This window comes from Misgurnus anguillicaudatus, chromosome 11 (genome assembly GCF_027580225.2).
Source record: "Misgurnus anguillicaudatus chromosome 11, ASM2758022v2, whole genome shotgun sequence".
NCBI classification, from domain to species: domain Eukaryota; kingdom Metazoa; phylum Chordata; class Actinopteri; order Cypriniformes; family Cobitidae; genus Misgurnus; species Misgurnus anguillicaudatus.
Genome location: NC_073347.2, coordinates 34815043 through 34831651, shown reverse-complemented (window position 1 = coordinate 34831651; position 16609 = coordinate 34815043). Strand labels below are relative to the sequence as shown.

The 16609-nt window shown below is 38.1% G+C and overlaps 1 protein-coding gene across 2 annotated transcripts in view; it reads right to left on the bottom strand.

Annotated features, from left to right (window-relative positions):
• pcdh15a (protocadherin-related 15a) overlaps window positions 1–16609 on the bottom strand; it is a 351466-nt gene that overhangs the window by 141384 nt on the left and 193473 nt on the right. For both annotated transcript variants that reach the window (XM_073873588.1, XM_073873587.1), the window contains 2 exons: window positions 16434–16513; window positions 3434–3527 (listed from right to left, as the gene is read on the bottom strand). In XM_073873588.1, coding sequence (XP_073729689.1) covers window positions 3434–3527; window positions 16434–16513 — 174 coding nt within the window. The remainder of the gene's footprint in view (window positions 1–3433; window positions 3528–16433; window positions 16514–16609) is intronic.

Here is a 16609-nt window from a genome sequence, read left to right as displayed (position 1 = left end):
AATATGTTATTACCTTAACTAAGAATTGTTGATACATCCCTCTATCATCTGTGTGCGTGCACGTAAGCGCGGGAGCGCGCTGCGACGCTTCGATAGCATTTAGCTTAGCCCCATTCATTCAATTGTATCATTTAGAGATAAAGTTAGAAGTGACCAAACACATCAACGTTTTTCCTGTTTGGGACGAGTGGTTGTGCGAGCAAGTTTGGTGGTGCAGGGTGAAACGTGGCGCTTTTCTTGGCGGATTTGGAAGAGGAGCTATATTTTGTGGCGTGGTGGCGCTTTTGGGAGTACTTCGACTCGCCTGAAAAGTCCGCTCCTCTTCTCACTCTCATAATGGGAGAGGGAGGGTGTTACTGCGCCGAGTCGAAGTACTCACAAAAGTGCTATTACGCCATAAAATATAGTTCCTCTTTTAAATCCGCTTAGAAAAGCGCTACGTTTTAATTTGTACCACCAAACTTGCTCATATAACTACTCGTCTTAAATAGGAAAAACGTTGATGTGTTTGGTCACTTCTAACTTTATCTCTAAATGGTACCATTGAATGAATGGGGCTAAGCTAAATGCTATCGAAGCGTCGCAGCGCGCTCCAGCGCTTATGTGCACGCACACAGATGATAGAGGGATGTATCAACAATTCTTAGTTAAGGTAATAACATATTTTAATATTGAAAATGAGTAGACTATTCCTTTAAGTTGATTTCAGCTCCTTAGTTTTGTTCACTTTTATTTGCTTACAGACAAAGATAAATTCCCACATATCTGCAATGCCTTTGATTATTTTATCAACTTCTCTGATGGCACACACACACACACACACACACACACACACACGCACACACACACACACACACACACACACACATGCACACTAGTGATGCACGGGTCGTCTCTTAACCCGCGGGCCATGGTTGGGTTGGGGCGGGTAAAGAAATTGTAACTTTAATGCGGGGCGGGTTTGGGCGGGTCATTAAAAACAAAATTAAAAAACTGATATGTTGCATCTAATTCCCTGTAGCATATATATTAAATATTTGGGAATATATATTTGTACATTTTATTACGTTCTTTGATAAGGTTAAATTACGTAGGCCTATGTGGCAACGTAACTTCCGTAACTTCTGCAACGTAACTTCCGCAACGTAACTTGATATCCCCAAACCTTTGACGTCATGTCACGGAAGCGCCACGTAGCTCCCGCTGCCAGCCACAACAACAAAACAAACGGAGAATTAAAAGATGAAAGACGATCTGCAGGAGAAATTAAGGTAGGGAATTTGTGAATAGATAATACAAAGACTGTTTTTTTTTTTGTGTGGTGATCTACTTTTAAAATGATAAAGCCGACAAGTTCTACATGCTAAAAACACTTTAAATGCGTGGACTATACTGCATTTATCTCTACATTGGATTTAGGGATATCACCATTACTCTATTTTCTTGAGGAGTTAAAAAAAAATCCTGGAGCACATGTCGAGTACTGTTTAAAAAAGCGAAGATTTAATGAAACAAACTAGAAAGAAAATTACAATAGTATCAAAAGCAAGCATATATCAGCACAACGCTGCCTCTCTCTCTCTCTCCCTCGTTTGCTCGCTCTCACGCGCGTACACACACACATACATACTGGGCGCGTGCATAAGCTCATGCATGAAGGCAAGAATGCGATGCGATTGCATCCTTGTAAATTTCGGAAGTTTACACGACTGAGCTGCAGCGGGCAGGCATAAGATTTATAAAAACAAATATGAGAAGAAAGGCACAGCAACTCAAAAAGACTTACGTGTTTCACAATTACTCATAATGCCAATTTTCCCGTGGAGGCATGGAGCAGCATGAGAATACACAGTTAACTTATGTGCGATCTACCGGCATTGCCTTTGCGATCGCGGGCGGCGGGGCGGTGCTGGTTGTAAAAATAGATACAGTGTTGGGGGGCGGGTTGGGGCGGGCCAAATATTTCATAAAAGCGTGACCCGCAGGTTGGAAAAAACGCCGACCCGCGCATCACTAACGCACACGCACACACACAAACAAAAAGTTCCTAATCATATGCATATTCCACATTTTATCGTAAGTGTTTTAATGCAGTGACTTGCACTGGTCTTGGTCTTGACTTGGTCTCGACCCTTTAAAGTCATGGTCTTGTCTCGGTCTCGGCCTGTCTTGGTCTTGGTCTCGGTGGTCTTGACTACAACACTACTACGTAGTTAAAAAAGGGGCGAACTATGAGCAGCCCTACACAGGAATTTACATTGGTGCAACAGTGAAAATGAAGGTAGGCCTATTTGTTCATGGGGACATTTGAAAAGGAATTGCAAGTTCTGGTTGTGCATACACACCTTCAAAAAAAAAAAAACGTAGTACAACTTCTTAGATAGTTTCACAAAACCCTGGAGTTCAGTAGGTGCTGGCTGTCAAACTCAGATTTTCTGTCTCAAAATCACTTCACAGAGATTTTCACTGCTGTCTGTCTATCTGCCCTATTCGCTGCCTTTTCAAATATTAAAAACCACTGGAAAAAAGAGTGTCGCCGTTTAGATTCTGACTCTATTCCAGCACATTTACAGAATCGTAATTAAATCATAAGCAATCGACTTCATGCAGCTCGCTAGTTTAGTAGCATACAGTAATGAATATAAATCCCACCGATCATTTAAGATCAGCATGAAAAATTTAAATCCCAGTGGGTTGGAGATGTGCATGAAAAATTAATTTACCAAAAAATAATGCAGAAGAAAAATCTGCCGTCATGCAGATTCAGAGATAGATTTGCTGCCAGGCGAAAAATGTTCAGGTGGACTTGAAAAAGAAGTGTTGTGTGTTATTTTATACTATATCAATAAAGTATATACTGTAGTATGTGCAGAAAATCATCAAACACACAGCAATGAGAGACAAGAGCAATATTGACATGCAGTGAATATTTCCTTCAGTTGCTCAAATGTTTTTTAGATCAACTAAAGCACTTCCCATGACCGTAACTTCATGAGTTAGTTTGTCCAAAATGATTTTTCTATCGGGGACTTTTTGATTTAAAATATATTTCATCAAATGAGTCAATGTTCATCACTTCAACAGATATCAGTCATGTATGACAAGCAGTTATTAAGCACAGCAGCATGTCTGCATTTTCTAAAGGTCTCTCATTACAGCAGCCGAGCGGATGAAGCGCAAGCGAATGCTTTTATAAAAGGTAAGTGCATTTGCATTTAGTCTCATAACAGGATTGAGGAGCTCTTGACAGTATTGAATATGCAAAGAAAATACATTAAAACTAAGAAGTTATACAGAAACTTCTTTTCTGTCTTGACTAAAGAGGAGAGAAGTGCAAGAAGAAAGGAGAAGATGCAGCAAGTCCTGTCATTATGTTGAATCAGTAAGTGCTACAGGCTTGAATGATGAGATTAAGGGACGGGTGGACTCTCACCCCTCCTGGATGCCCATCAGAAGCGGTGACGATAAGACGATACTGGTCAGTGGTTTCTCTGTCCAGAGGTTTGGCCAGCAGCAGAAGACCTATACTGAACAGACACAAAACACACCCATTAACACAAACCTAGGTGCTTACTGAAACGGTTCTGTCTCTATTATTAAATCAAATTACCAAAAGCCCTCTTGTTAAAAGTTAATATGATTATATTTTTTATTTATTTATTTGTGTACCTTATTTGAAAGGCCAATCACTTTTTAAACCCTTTTAGCTGTGTTTTTTGTGAATTTAGTAAGCATGCAAGGACACATAGTACAGAGAGGAAATATAACATGTTATATCTGTACTAAAGAAAGCAAGGAAGGAAAATAAACTTTATTAATGGTGTAAACGTATTATAACTAAGGAGTAAGACACAGACACACACAATATACAAAATGTGGGGCACTTTTGCCATTTCAATGCAAAACTCTGTGTATTATGCACATACCACTCGCAATCCAACAAACCCAGACACTCAACAAGCCGAAAAGGCTTTGCCTTACAAATATTTTAATTAAAGTCATTGAGTTTTATTCACTAGGCAAGGTAATGCACATTTATATGTATAGTGCATTTCAATACACAGAGGTAATTCAAAGTACTTTACATAAAAAAGAAGTGATTTTAATTCAAAAAGAGATCTATGAAGATAAACTGTAAAAATAAGAGATAAGCATGCGTGTGTGAAATGTGCATATGAATGTTTTCATTAAAAAAAACGTAATTTAACAAAAAACTTTGGCACTAAAATTTATTTTAAATGTACGAAAAAATACAAGAACAACCGTATTTTTCAGTCTATAAGCCGTGCTTTTTTTCATAACTTGGCTGGTGCTGCGTCTTATAGTCAGGTGTGCCTTGTAAATCAGTATGAATTAATTTTGACAATTATGAGACAACATTACCGTCTATAGTCGCGAGGGTCCGCCATATGCTTCTTCTGTATTTATGTAATTCAATGGATTCAGTGATGTGAAATGACGAGTATGCGAACTTCTCGCTAGTTGGCTTGTTTGGTTAATTTAGCCGATTCAATCTTCCAGGTAAGTTGTGTATGATATGGTTTATTGTTTAAATAACTGATAATATTGCTTTAGCGTACAGACATCTATTCAGCCTGCTGTTCTGTCTGCTAATGTTTAGTTGAATAACTTGCCTTTCCAGATTAAATGTCTGTTCGTCAGCTTGGATTTTGTGAAATATATTTTTTTAAATAAACGTGACGTATAGTCAACTGTGACTTATATATGTTATTTCATCTTAATGACGCATTTTTAAATGATGCAGCTTATACTCCGTTGCGACTTATAGTCCGGAAAGTACGGTATACCACACACTGTAAAAAGTAAAACATTGCTGTTTTTCATTTGATATAATTTTTTTCATTCCAATAGCCTAAAATTATTAGATTGTTAAGTAAAATTACATTTTGTAATTTGTATGTGTCTTTCAATCTATTTTCTTAGATTGATACAATATAAAATTATAACATAACAATGAAATTCAAATTATACATTCAATCAAAATATTTTCTTAGATTGATACAATATAAAATTATAACACAACAATGAAATTTAAATTATACATTCAATCAAACTATTTTCTTAGACTGAAACAATATAAAATTATAACATAACAATGAAATTCAAGTTATACATTCAATCAAACTATTTTCTAAGATTGATACAATATAAAATTATAACAACAATGAAATTCAAATGATACATTCGATCAAACTATTTTCTTAGATTGATACAATATAATATTATAACATAACAATGAAATTAATATTTTACATTCGATCAAACGACTTTATTAGATTAAGCACGGTTTGCGCATGCGCACAGGTGACAACGCGAGAGAGTTCTGGGAGAGACCGAACGCAGAAGTTCTGATGGACGGTTATCTGCTTAACAGCGCGAACAGGACACGTTTGTCAGGTAAGGAGGAATTAACAATAATTACACGTCTGCGTTCAGCACTAACACTATAATTTTTATAAGGTGACTTGTTCAGTTTTTATAAGGTGACTGGCACCGTTTTACCAGGTTTACAGGCTAGCATGACCTAGCATAATGTAATGGGGAAACTCATTCAGCATTTAAATACTTAAGGTAACGTCATATCATTTTAATAAACAGACACGCAGATTAGAAATTACTATAACGTAACTTTTTACATTAGTGGTATAGCGTTTACATTTGTATTCATGACTAAGGCTTGAGTATTTTGCATTTCTCTGCTGACAATTAACGTTAAACGAATTACCTCAATATGTGATACGCTGAGTTTCCCGCTCGGAGAAACTTTGTCATACTGGCTCTGCTCCGGGCGCTCAATGCCAATATGAACGTGGATTTTATATGTTTTAAAGTTGCGAAGGCGGAAATGAATGTGAGGGAAATTAATTTACACTTTGAAACTGTAAAACTGATTAATGTTTGGATTTGAATTTTAGGGAAGCTGCTGCTTGTTCCTGGTGCTCTGAACTCTGACTGACTGATTTCAGTGCTATGAAGAACATACACCGGATGGCAGAAATGCCTTCACCCCAGTCTTCACTATCGTAATAGTATCGTTGTTTGTTCTTTACTGTATGTGGAAATATCTATGTTTTGTATTTGATTTACATTAGGTATTTGTTCTTATTCTTGTTCTTATGTTGATATATTTTTGTACTGCTACATATGAAATTCAACTTGAAATGAACTGATTACTTGAACTGTCTGTTTGTTTTGCCAAAAAAGTCTGTAAAAACAGTGATTTTTAAAAAAAGATTTAATAAATATTTAAAAGAACGTTTCTATGACTCATTTTAATGTGTGTATATATATTGAGAGAATTTTAAAATTTTAGATTATGGCTATTATGAAGCCTTTCATATTATTTGCAATGAATACATATTTTAGATTGAAGAAAACTCAATTTAGATCAAGTCTGTTTAAAACCATTTTTTTTAATTTAAGCCAATCTAAAATATTGATTTACACCAAATTCAGAAAAGAGTTTGAATGAAATGCAAAAAATTAGTTTGAACTGAATGGTTTCTGAACATTAGGTCAATGTAAAATCTTTATTGTGAATGGTTACTTCAATTTTATTAGGTTAATCCAATGTTTCACTTTTTACAGTGCATGTGTGCAATAATCAAATACTATAATTATACTATAACTTTATTTGTCATGCACTCTTAGATGAACGACTTTGCAGACCGTTTACATTGATGGACAGCTACATTACACAATGCAATAAAGGTCATTTTAGAAAAGGGCCACTTTAAAAAACAAATTCATGTCTGTAATTAGATGGAAATTTCTTTTGATAAGTTCAAATGTGTGGATAAATCCGAAAAATGTATTAGTGAATGAGACTCATTTTCCTTGTTTTTTTATTGTGCCATTGTTGATTTTTAACAAATCTGGGGTGCGTTCTCCGATAACGTTGTCTCTTAGCGTGCTAGGAAGACTCTTAAGTTAAACCTTAACTACAGGTATACCTTTCCTACGTGTGTTCTCCGAACTATACCTTAGGATGTTGCTTAAGGTAAACCTTCTTAAGTTCGACCTTAGCGGGTGCTGTCCATGGTGGAGGTGCTGAATAGGTTGATATCGATTGCTCGACAATCAATTATTCACTTCATGTAATAGGTTTCGCTGCGTTATGAGATAGCGGTGTTCTTTATTAAATAAACATTTTAGAAATAGTTCAAGTTAAACTTATTAGGAATATCTGTTAAAAATATTTCAAATTGCAAACAACTAAATTCAACCTTCTATATTTTATATCAAACCCGTGCAAAACCCGCAACTTTATTTCCAAACGTATCATGTTTAACTCATTCACCGCCAGCGTTTTAAAAAAAAGTTGCCAGCCAGTGCCAGCGTTTTTCATGATTTTCACCAAAGTTTAATGCCTTCCAGAAAATGTTCTTCTTTAAATATATAAACATACAATCTACCAAATGAAAGAACAGACCCTCTGCTTTCAAACAAAAAAACCCGTTTCATCCTACCTTTAGGAGTTCTTTTGTAATCAGCTTTTGAATATGGGTAGGTTTCTGCAAAAACACCACATTTTGATTAAAAAGCAGAGATAATTCTATTATTGTGACGGACTTTTTATAGAAATCCCATTCAGAGCGATCTTTAAAACAGACACGGACATGCAGCAGCTTGCCATAGGGCTATACTTCCGTTTTTTAAAAGTTGCGGAAGGGCGCCACCTAGTGGATAATAGCGGTATTGCGGAAAGACGGAAAATCTCGTCATTGGCGGGGAAGCGTTTTCTCTTGATTGACGAGATATCTCGTCAATGGCGGGGAAAGAGTTAAACTGCTCCAATTCATCCGCTATGCCTTCACTTGAAAGGATAATTTATATTAGGGGTTCCCAATAAGTGCGTTGCACAGGGGAATAAAGTGGGTTGTGCAAGTACTTGGCTGTGCATTACACTTAAAATATATAAAAACAAACTGCTGTTGTTCATTAGTTCACGCGTTTATTGTGCTTGGACACTGTATGCACAAGCACCGCGTTAACAATGCGGATAAAGCTTAATGGACGCATTTCTGGAGCCTGTCTGTCTAAATATAACATATCAAATATTATATAATAGCCTATAAATATATAGTATGATTGCTTTAGATTTTAGCTTTGATGTAAGGTTTTGTTCTGTGTTTTCTTGTATTCTGTGTATTTTTGTATTTTGGACTTTTATTTTGTTACTCTGCTCTGTTCTGGCTTTTATTTTGATATACATCCTGCCATGTTTCACTTCACACTTCCTGTTTGTTCTTGTACATAAGTCACATCCTGTTCACCAGCTCCTGGCTGATTATTACATCGCATATACCTAGTCTGTTTATCTGCCTGTTTCTGTTTATCTGTACCTGAATCTGTTATCTGTTTTATCTGTTACTTGGATCTGCCTGTATTTTTGACCTGTGCCTGTTTTTGGATTTTGATTGAACTCTGTCTGCCCTGATATATCGCCTGTTATTTGGATTCTGATTGTGGATTACCCTGTTTGGATTTGTTTGCTGGCCCTTTATGGGATTTTACAATAAACTCCTTTTGCACATGGATTCACGTCTTCATCGCTTTCTTTAAAGCAGCCCCTTACAGAATAATCAGCCATAACCCGGAATCCAGCGAAGGTCAGTAACTTCCCACCAGCAACATGAAACCTGTTTTTGCACTACTTGCACTCCGTCAAAACCACCGGCCCATTGAGGATTATGTAAGTGACTTTCTGGATTTGTCTAATCAAGTACATTATGATGAAGACACTTTGAAACGGATCTTTTATAATGCTCTGGACGAATGGTTGCGTTTATGTATGCCCCATGATATGTCTGCCTGGTCCCTGGAGAGTTATATTGACTTTGCATTGCTGTTGTGTGGTTCTCCGTTCACTGTGGGTGTGGTGGATAATGAACCAGGGAATATTCACCACACACCTAGACATGTTCTGCCCAAACCTGTTAAAGTCTTGCCTGATCCTAAAATGGCTGCCACCATGCTTACTCCCAAAATGGCCGCCATCCTGCCTGTCCCAAAAATGGCCGCCATCCTGCCTGTCCCTAAAATGGCTGCCATCCTGCCTGTCTCTGCACCTGCACCTGTCTTCAAGAAAACCACCACCATCCTGCCTGTCCCGAAAACGGCCGCCATCCTGCCTGTTTCTGCACCTGTTCTCGAGAGAGCTACCATCATTCCTGCACCTGTATTTCAGAGAGCTATCATCACCACCACACCTTCACTCATGAGGGCTATTATCCACCCAGCACCTGAAGTCAAGATGGCCGCCCTGCCTGAATCGACGACCACAGAGGTATGTCTCATTGACTCTGTACTTTCCGAATTTGCCATAGCCCTGTGGTTCGTTTGGTCTGCCTTCTGCTCTGTTGTTCCCGAGGTTCCTCAAGACCCTGAACCTGAACCACGCGACTCATCTGAGCTGCCCGACTCATCTGAGCTGCCCGACTCATCTGAGCTGCCCGACTCATCTGAGCTGCCCGACGCATCTGAGCTGCCAGACTCCTCTGATCTGCCAGACTCATCTGATCTGCCCGTCTCATCTGATCTGCCCGTCTCATCTGATCTGCCCGTCTCATCTGATCTGCCCGTCTCATCTGAGCTGCCCGACTCATCTGATCTGCCTGTCCTGCCTGATTCGGCTGTCCTGCCTGATTCGTCTGTCCTGCCTGATTCGCCTGACCCGCCTGATTCGCCTGTCCTGTCTGAATCATCTAATTCATCTGACTCGCCTGATTCATCTGACTCGCTCACTTCATCTGATTCGTATGTCCTGCCTGATTCACCTGTCCCATCTGATTCGTCTGACTCACCTGATTCACATGATTCGTCTGGCTCACCTGGCTCACCTGATTCATCTGATTTGTCTGGTCCACCACCTGAGGCTTCGCCACCCTGGGCTTTGGAAGCTTTTCCAAGTTTTTTTTTGGGGGGGGGTAGTACCCGGACACAGGAAGGAGGCAGAGGACGCCGAGGCGGAGACCGAAGTGGACTCTGATCCTTCCTCTCCTTGTGTTCCAGGTCTATTCCTACCCAATGACCAAGCTTCATGTTTGCCCAATGACCCAGGTCCAAGCCTGCCCCATGACCCAGGTCCAAGCCTGCCCCATGACCCAGGTCCAAGCCTGCCCCATGACCCAGGCCCGCATCTGCCCCATGACCCAGGCCCGCATCTGCCCCATGACCCAGGCCCGCATCTGCCCCATGACCCAGGCCCGCATCTGCCCCATGAACCAGGCCCGCATCTGCCCCATGACCCAGGCCCGCATCTGCCCCATGACCCAGGCCCGCATCTGCCCCATGACCCAGGCCCACATCTGCCCCACGACCCTGGACCATCCTGGCCTTATGACCCAGGACCTCTCCTGAACTGCCCTGCCTTGCCAAGAGGTCCTGGCCCGCCCGCCCACCCTCTATTTGGACTTAATTATTTGAATGTTGGGCTCCGGGAGTCGCCCTTTAGAGGGGGGGTTCTGTAAGGTTTTGTTCTGTGTTTGCTTGTATTCTGTGTATTTTTGTTATTTGAACTTGTATTTTGTTACTCTGCTCTGTTCTGGCTTTTATTTTGAAATACATCCTGCCATGTTTCACTTCACACTTCCTGTTTGTTCTTGTACATAAGTCACATCCTGTTCACCAGCTCCTGGCTGATTATTACATCGCCAATACCTAGTCTGTTTATCTGCCTGTTTCTGTTTATCTGTACCTGAATCTGTTATCTGTTTTATCTGTTACTTGGATCTGTCTGTATTTTTGACCTGTGCCTGTTTTTGGATTTTGGTTGAACTCTGCCTGCCCTGATATATCGCCTGTTATTTGGATTCTGATTGTGGATTACCCTGTTTGGATTTGTTTGCTGGCCCTTTATGGGATTTTACAATAAACTCCTTTTGCACATGGATTCACGTCTTCATCGCTTTCTTTAAAGCAGCCCCTTACATTTGATTAGTTTTAATGTGGAAATTTTGTTGACCTTAGGAGACTATACAAGCAGTAATCAAGTGCACAGTTTATTTTGAATGTTTATAACGAATATGGCATGCAGTTGCCTCAAAGTTATAAAACATAAAAAAACTTTGATGCAAAGTCGAATTAACATTAATAATCATAATTATTTTTTGTAATTTTACCTGATTTATTTATGCAGCTAAAATACTAGCCGTTAGACGGATATGAAATGCACAAATGAAATAGTAGGATTCGCTGTAGCTGCCAGTTTCACCAACTCCATCACCCAAAATATATTTTTTAAATCGTTTCTTAAGCCTGTAGCATTTAATAGTTCGCTGTTGATGTCCCTTTGGAAAACATAATTAAAAATCTAACAACCATCAATGTAATGATGTCTAATTATGTAAATGTTTTATTCTTTAAATATAAAAATGTTTGCCTAATTAAACACGGAGTGTATTGCATTTTTTTTTACAAATATTTAGTTATATAGACTGCAATGTAAGCTTTTATGAAAGTGATGGCCCCTAGTGGAGTCATGTGGGATAAGGTATAGCTAAGAGCGCTCCAGACCAACCTTCCGAACGAACGACTTACAGAAGTGATACGTAACTAAGAACGTTTCGGAAAACACGTATTAGCGATAAGGTACAGCTTAAGGTACAACTTAAGAACGACGTAGCGTTAAGGTCGTTTCGGAGAACGCAGCCCAGATGGTTATCCGATCAGAGAAAACACACATTGCAATCAGTGTCTGCCTACCTAAACCTATTTAAGTTTTTATCCGAAAGTGTGAATGATATGATAAATGGGTTTAGGCCAAAGAAGAAAGGCTTTAGTGTCTTAACAATTAAGAAAAACTGTAACATCATTCTAGTGCATACTGTTAAAAATAAAGGTCCTAAAAGTGTTCTTTGCAATAGAACATTTGGGTGATTCTCACGAAATCCAGATGTAGAAGGTGTTCAGCATCAGAATTTTTAAAAAGCCCTGGAAGCCATTTTTTTGCACATATAAGATTAAGGTCTGAACTTCCTATAACCATTATTTTTAGAGGATTTAAAAATCTTTCCTATAGAATTTTTTACATTTTTAGATTATCATTATCAAAAATTATCATTACCGCCAGTGTTGGGGGTAACGCTTTACGTATAATAATATTACTTTTCTGAAGTAACGAGTAAAGTAACGCATTACTTTTTAAATGTACACATTAATATTTGAGTTATTTTTTCAAAAAAGTAACTCAAGTTACTTTTTTAGTTTAATTAATTTGATTAAAAAATATGTACTGAATTAAACTTAACGTATGCACTCTCTGTGCCTGTGTGGAAACAGTTTGAGTCAGAAACTGAGATGGCAGGCCACAGCTAAACATTTTTGTGATGAAATATGCAATTTCTGAATGCAGAACTTTTCAGTCATAAAAACACCTGCAAGGCCTGAAAGAGATCAAGCTTTAACCAAGAAAAAGTAACGCAAAAGTAACTAAAAGTAACGTAAGCATTACTTTCCATGAAAAGTAACTAAGTAATGCAATTAGTTACTTTTTTTGGGAGTAACTTAATATTGTAATGCATTACTTTTAAAAGTAACTTTCCCCAACACTGATTACCGCAACATATATTATTACATTACATTAAATATATATGCATGTTTCGGTAATGAGAACTAAAAAGTTGTCTAGGTACTATGACAAACAAAATTTCAACTTTTATCTGGAGAGAAAAAATAAGAACTGCTTACCTGGTAGCCATCTTGATTATGTCAATTCCACCAATTTTTTTAAATGTTAGTTCCTCGAAGGCTTAAACAATGATTGAAAATTGTTGCGGAGGATGAGAAAATTGGTCTTGGATATATTCCTTATTATTGTCTCCATATTTACCAATGATCAGCAAATACCATGTTTCTTTACTGTAAATGCTTATAGTATAACATGCACTGAAGCTTTTTATTTTTTAGATTTTTTAATTATAAATATTTCCATGTCAAAGAACCCAAATCCAGTCATGTACATGTTGCGGTAATGAAAGTGTTCCCCTTAAATGTGGAAAAAACTAAATTGGTTTGTATGATGTCATTTGAAATCATGTGCAAAATAGTACATGAAGAGATGTTTGCTTCTTATTTTGATAGCATTTACTTTTATCAAAATGTTTCATGACACCTCATAAGTCTAATTTCGCGAGAATCACTGATTTGTGTGACAAAAAATGTTGAAGGAAATGAAACCATACAGTATGACATTTTGGAAGCTTTATTTTCAGGATTAAATCGCTCACAGAAAAACAAGCAGTAAGTGTAAGTGTATCAATAATAGCTGTTTGTGGTTTTATTGATCGTCAAATGATGACTGAACGATACAGAAGAGTATTAAAACCAAAAGCATTGACTGCAGTTGCACTTATAAGAGCTGATTTAAGTGTTAACAGTGATGCTGGATGGTCCCAACCTACAAGACTGGGAGTTTAGTGAACCATGCAAACTACATTGTTTCAAACATTGTCTAATTTGCATAACTGCTTAAGTGAATTGGTTGCTTACACAACCTGGACAGCCCGGGCAAATGAACTACGCTTTCTGCATCCATTCTTAGTAAATCCCCTCACGTGCTTTACAAATCCTAGCATCTCACTAGATGAAACAATCGGCCAATTGCAAACAACCACGAGTGGCCTGAAACAGACATACGAACAATCAGCTTCTGTGATCATCAGCTTCTAAAACGCAGACCACAGGAACACCATTATCACCTCTCGACCAATGGGATTTCTGCAAATCAGCAGGCATATCTTACAGCAAGTGTGTGTGGGCTGGGAGACAGACGGAGGATGATGTCGGCATCCTGTTAACATTGCAGTCACACACAGCAGAAAGAACAGGCGCATGGCTGGTTGTTTATGTCGGTGTGTGTATGTGTACGTGGGGAGCTATATTTCTCCTTAGCTGACCCCTACCGAAGCGATATTGAACGTGTCCTCCGGAGCCTGTGAACAGAAGCATAAAACACTTCACGGCTGGAGATCTTTTCTCTTGGCCTCACAAACTCACCGCAGGCCACACGGCATTCAAGGCAAAGCCTTTCAATTTTTACATCCCTTTTAATGACTTTTCAACTCTTCTGCTGTTTCTTCAACAGAAACAAAAACCAGCAAGAGGAGTCGATAAAGGTGAATTTTTATTGCGCCATTTGTGGTGCAGACCCTCCGCTGCCAATCTTCTCACTCACAATATTTATGATATTAACATTTACTGCCAATAAAAGAAAGAAAACAAGCCAAAACCAGGCAAAGAAAGGATATTAAGGTGAGAGAAGACGAGTGAAGAGACAAGATCAGATGAGCTCGGGCAAGTAGAGAAGCGAAGAGGTGAGAAGGGACTAATAACAAGTGTCTTATCGTGTCTATTTAAGGGATGTTATTAAAACTGACTTCTAATTAAATAAAGCCTCCCAAATGCTACAGTCTCCCTCTATTTATCTGGCACACCTTTGTGCATGTGCTTTCAGTGAAGAATCCTCGTGTAGAGATGAAAGAGGACATAATGACTCTCACAGCAGTTTCTCATGAATACCCCTGAGAAACTCCACAATCTGTGGTCACATCTACTCTGACTGAAAAGCCTCTTCAGGTCGCTTAACATCTTCAGTCGTCCATTTTATCAGGTACAGCTCAGTAAAGCCGCGTAGCGCCCTGCTAAAGTCTGAAGCTATGAGACGATTTGTGTAAATATCTGGTGCCTTTAAAGCTCCCATTATGGGAAATGGACCACTAGCAGAGGAACCAGTTTGAATGTAAATTTACAAAGCACAAGCCATGAAGCTACTGAAGCTAAAACACTAACAAAGATAGTTGTTAATCCCTTACAAAACAGAAAAGCAACTTACAAAAAAAACAAAAAAAACAATGGTGTTGTTTTTGGAGTTTTCTGCACAGAAAGTTATACTTGCATTAAAATAATTATTCAGTGTGACCCAGGACCACAAAACCATCAGATGTATACAAAATCTGGATTTGTTACGATAAAACAATTTGGTCGATATACAACTTTTTGAAAATCTGAGGGTGCAAAAAAATATTGAGAAAATTGCCGTTTTCCAAATGTCAGTCCCTCCAGAAAAACGTGATTATGCGATTGAATGATTCAATGCATAACCAGCCAAAGTCCGCATATTTATGCGGGGCCACATTTTTGAAATACCCCGCACTTTCGCTGCATAAAGTCATATAAATATTAGCAGAAAGTTGAAAAATGTTGCATTTACTTCACATATGCGCAGCCATGTCCCCTGTTGTCATGGGAATGTTAGGAAGGGATGTAATTACGCGACGTGAGCATCAATGAAAAGCTGCAAAAACTGCAAACAGTTTTTGCATGTTCACGCAGTTTTGGCAAGTTCACACAGCTTTGGCAAGTTCCCGCAATTTCATCGCATAAAATTGCATAAATATCCCGCATATTCCATCGCAATTTTTAAGAAAACGTGCCGCAAAATCAAGGATTTTTGCCCGCAACAATCACAAAAAAAGCATTTTTCTGGAAGGACTGAAATGTGACCCGTGCTGGCAAAATGAGTTCGATATGCAAATTTTCAAAAATATGTTATTTATATTTTAACATTTTCTATTAAATTTTTTTTTAAAATGATGTATGATTTGTGGGATTCTGACAAAAAGGACAGAGCTACACACACACAATGATATGCTTTTATTCTGGAGTTAGACTCCATATAACTCAATGTACCTGTACAAGCCAGAAATGAAGCTCTGTTTTTGCACAGGCCTACTAAAGGGTTAATAGTGCCACATGGTGATCAACAGTAAAAATGACACATTTGACCTCTTAGCAAAAGGAAAAAACACCAACATTCAAAAATGCATGATAAAAAGGTGTCATAGCTCTGCAATAAAAAATGTGGTTATAATGGAAGTCAATGGGGCAAAAACAGCCACTAACAATAAATGAAATAATAAAAAAATAAAACTGATGCTACACAAAAACTAAAAATGCTTCAAAGCCAATGTTTTTACCAATCTTTGACATGCCCAAGACTGTGAAAAAGGTTTAAAAAATCCAGTTTACAATCACTTTTTATATTGAAAATCTGTCATTTTGTGTGTGTTTTTCCTCAAATCAGTGACACCGCTTATAAACTTGGCAATTAAAGAATTAAAATCATGGACTTATTTTGCCAGCACGGATCACAAATGAAGTTCTAAGTAACATTATTACTATATGACTACTAATGCTAAATACATTTTTTGATATATTTTTGGTAGGAAATCACAAAATATATAAATGGCACATAATTTTCTAATGATTTTTGGCAAAAATATTGGTAATTTTGCCCCATATAATAATGTATTGTTGGCTATTGCTGGTTTTGTGGTCCAGGGTCAAAAATATAAAAATCTAAAAGACTATTTCAATAATCTCTGTTCGTTTTATTATTATTGAAAACTTACGTTCGTGAGAGATTAAAGACCTGCTGCGGGTCACCGCTGTCTATCTGGTAGGTGATTGGATCCAACTCACGGTCTGTAGCCTGTAAAATGATACCAATTCACATCAAATAACACCAGATGAGAACTGGTAATTGAGCAACCCAACAATCACTTGTACAGAAAATAAGCCACACACT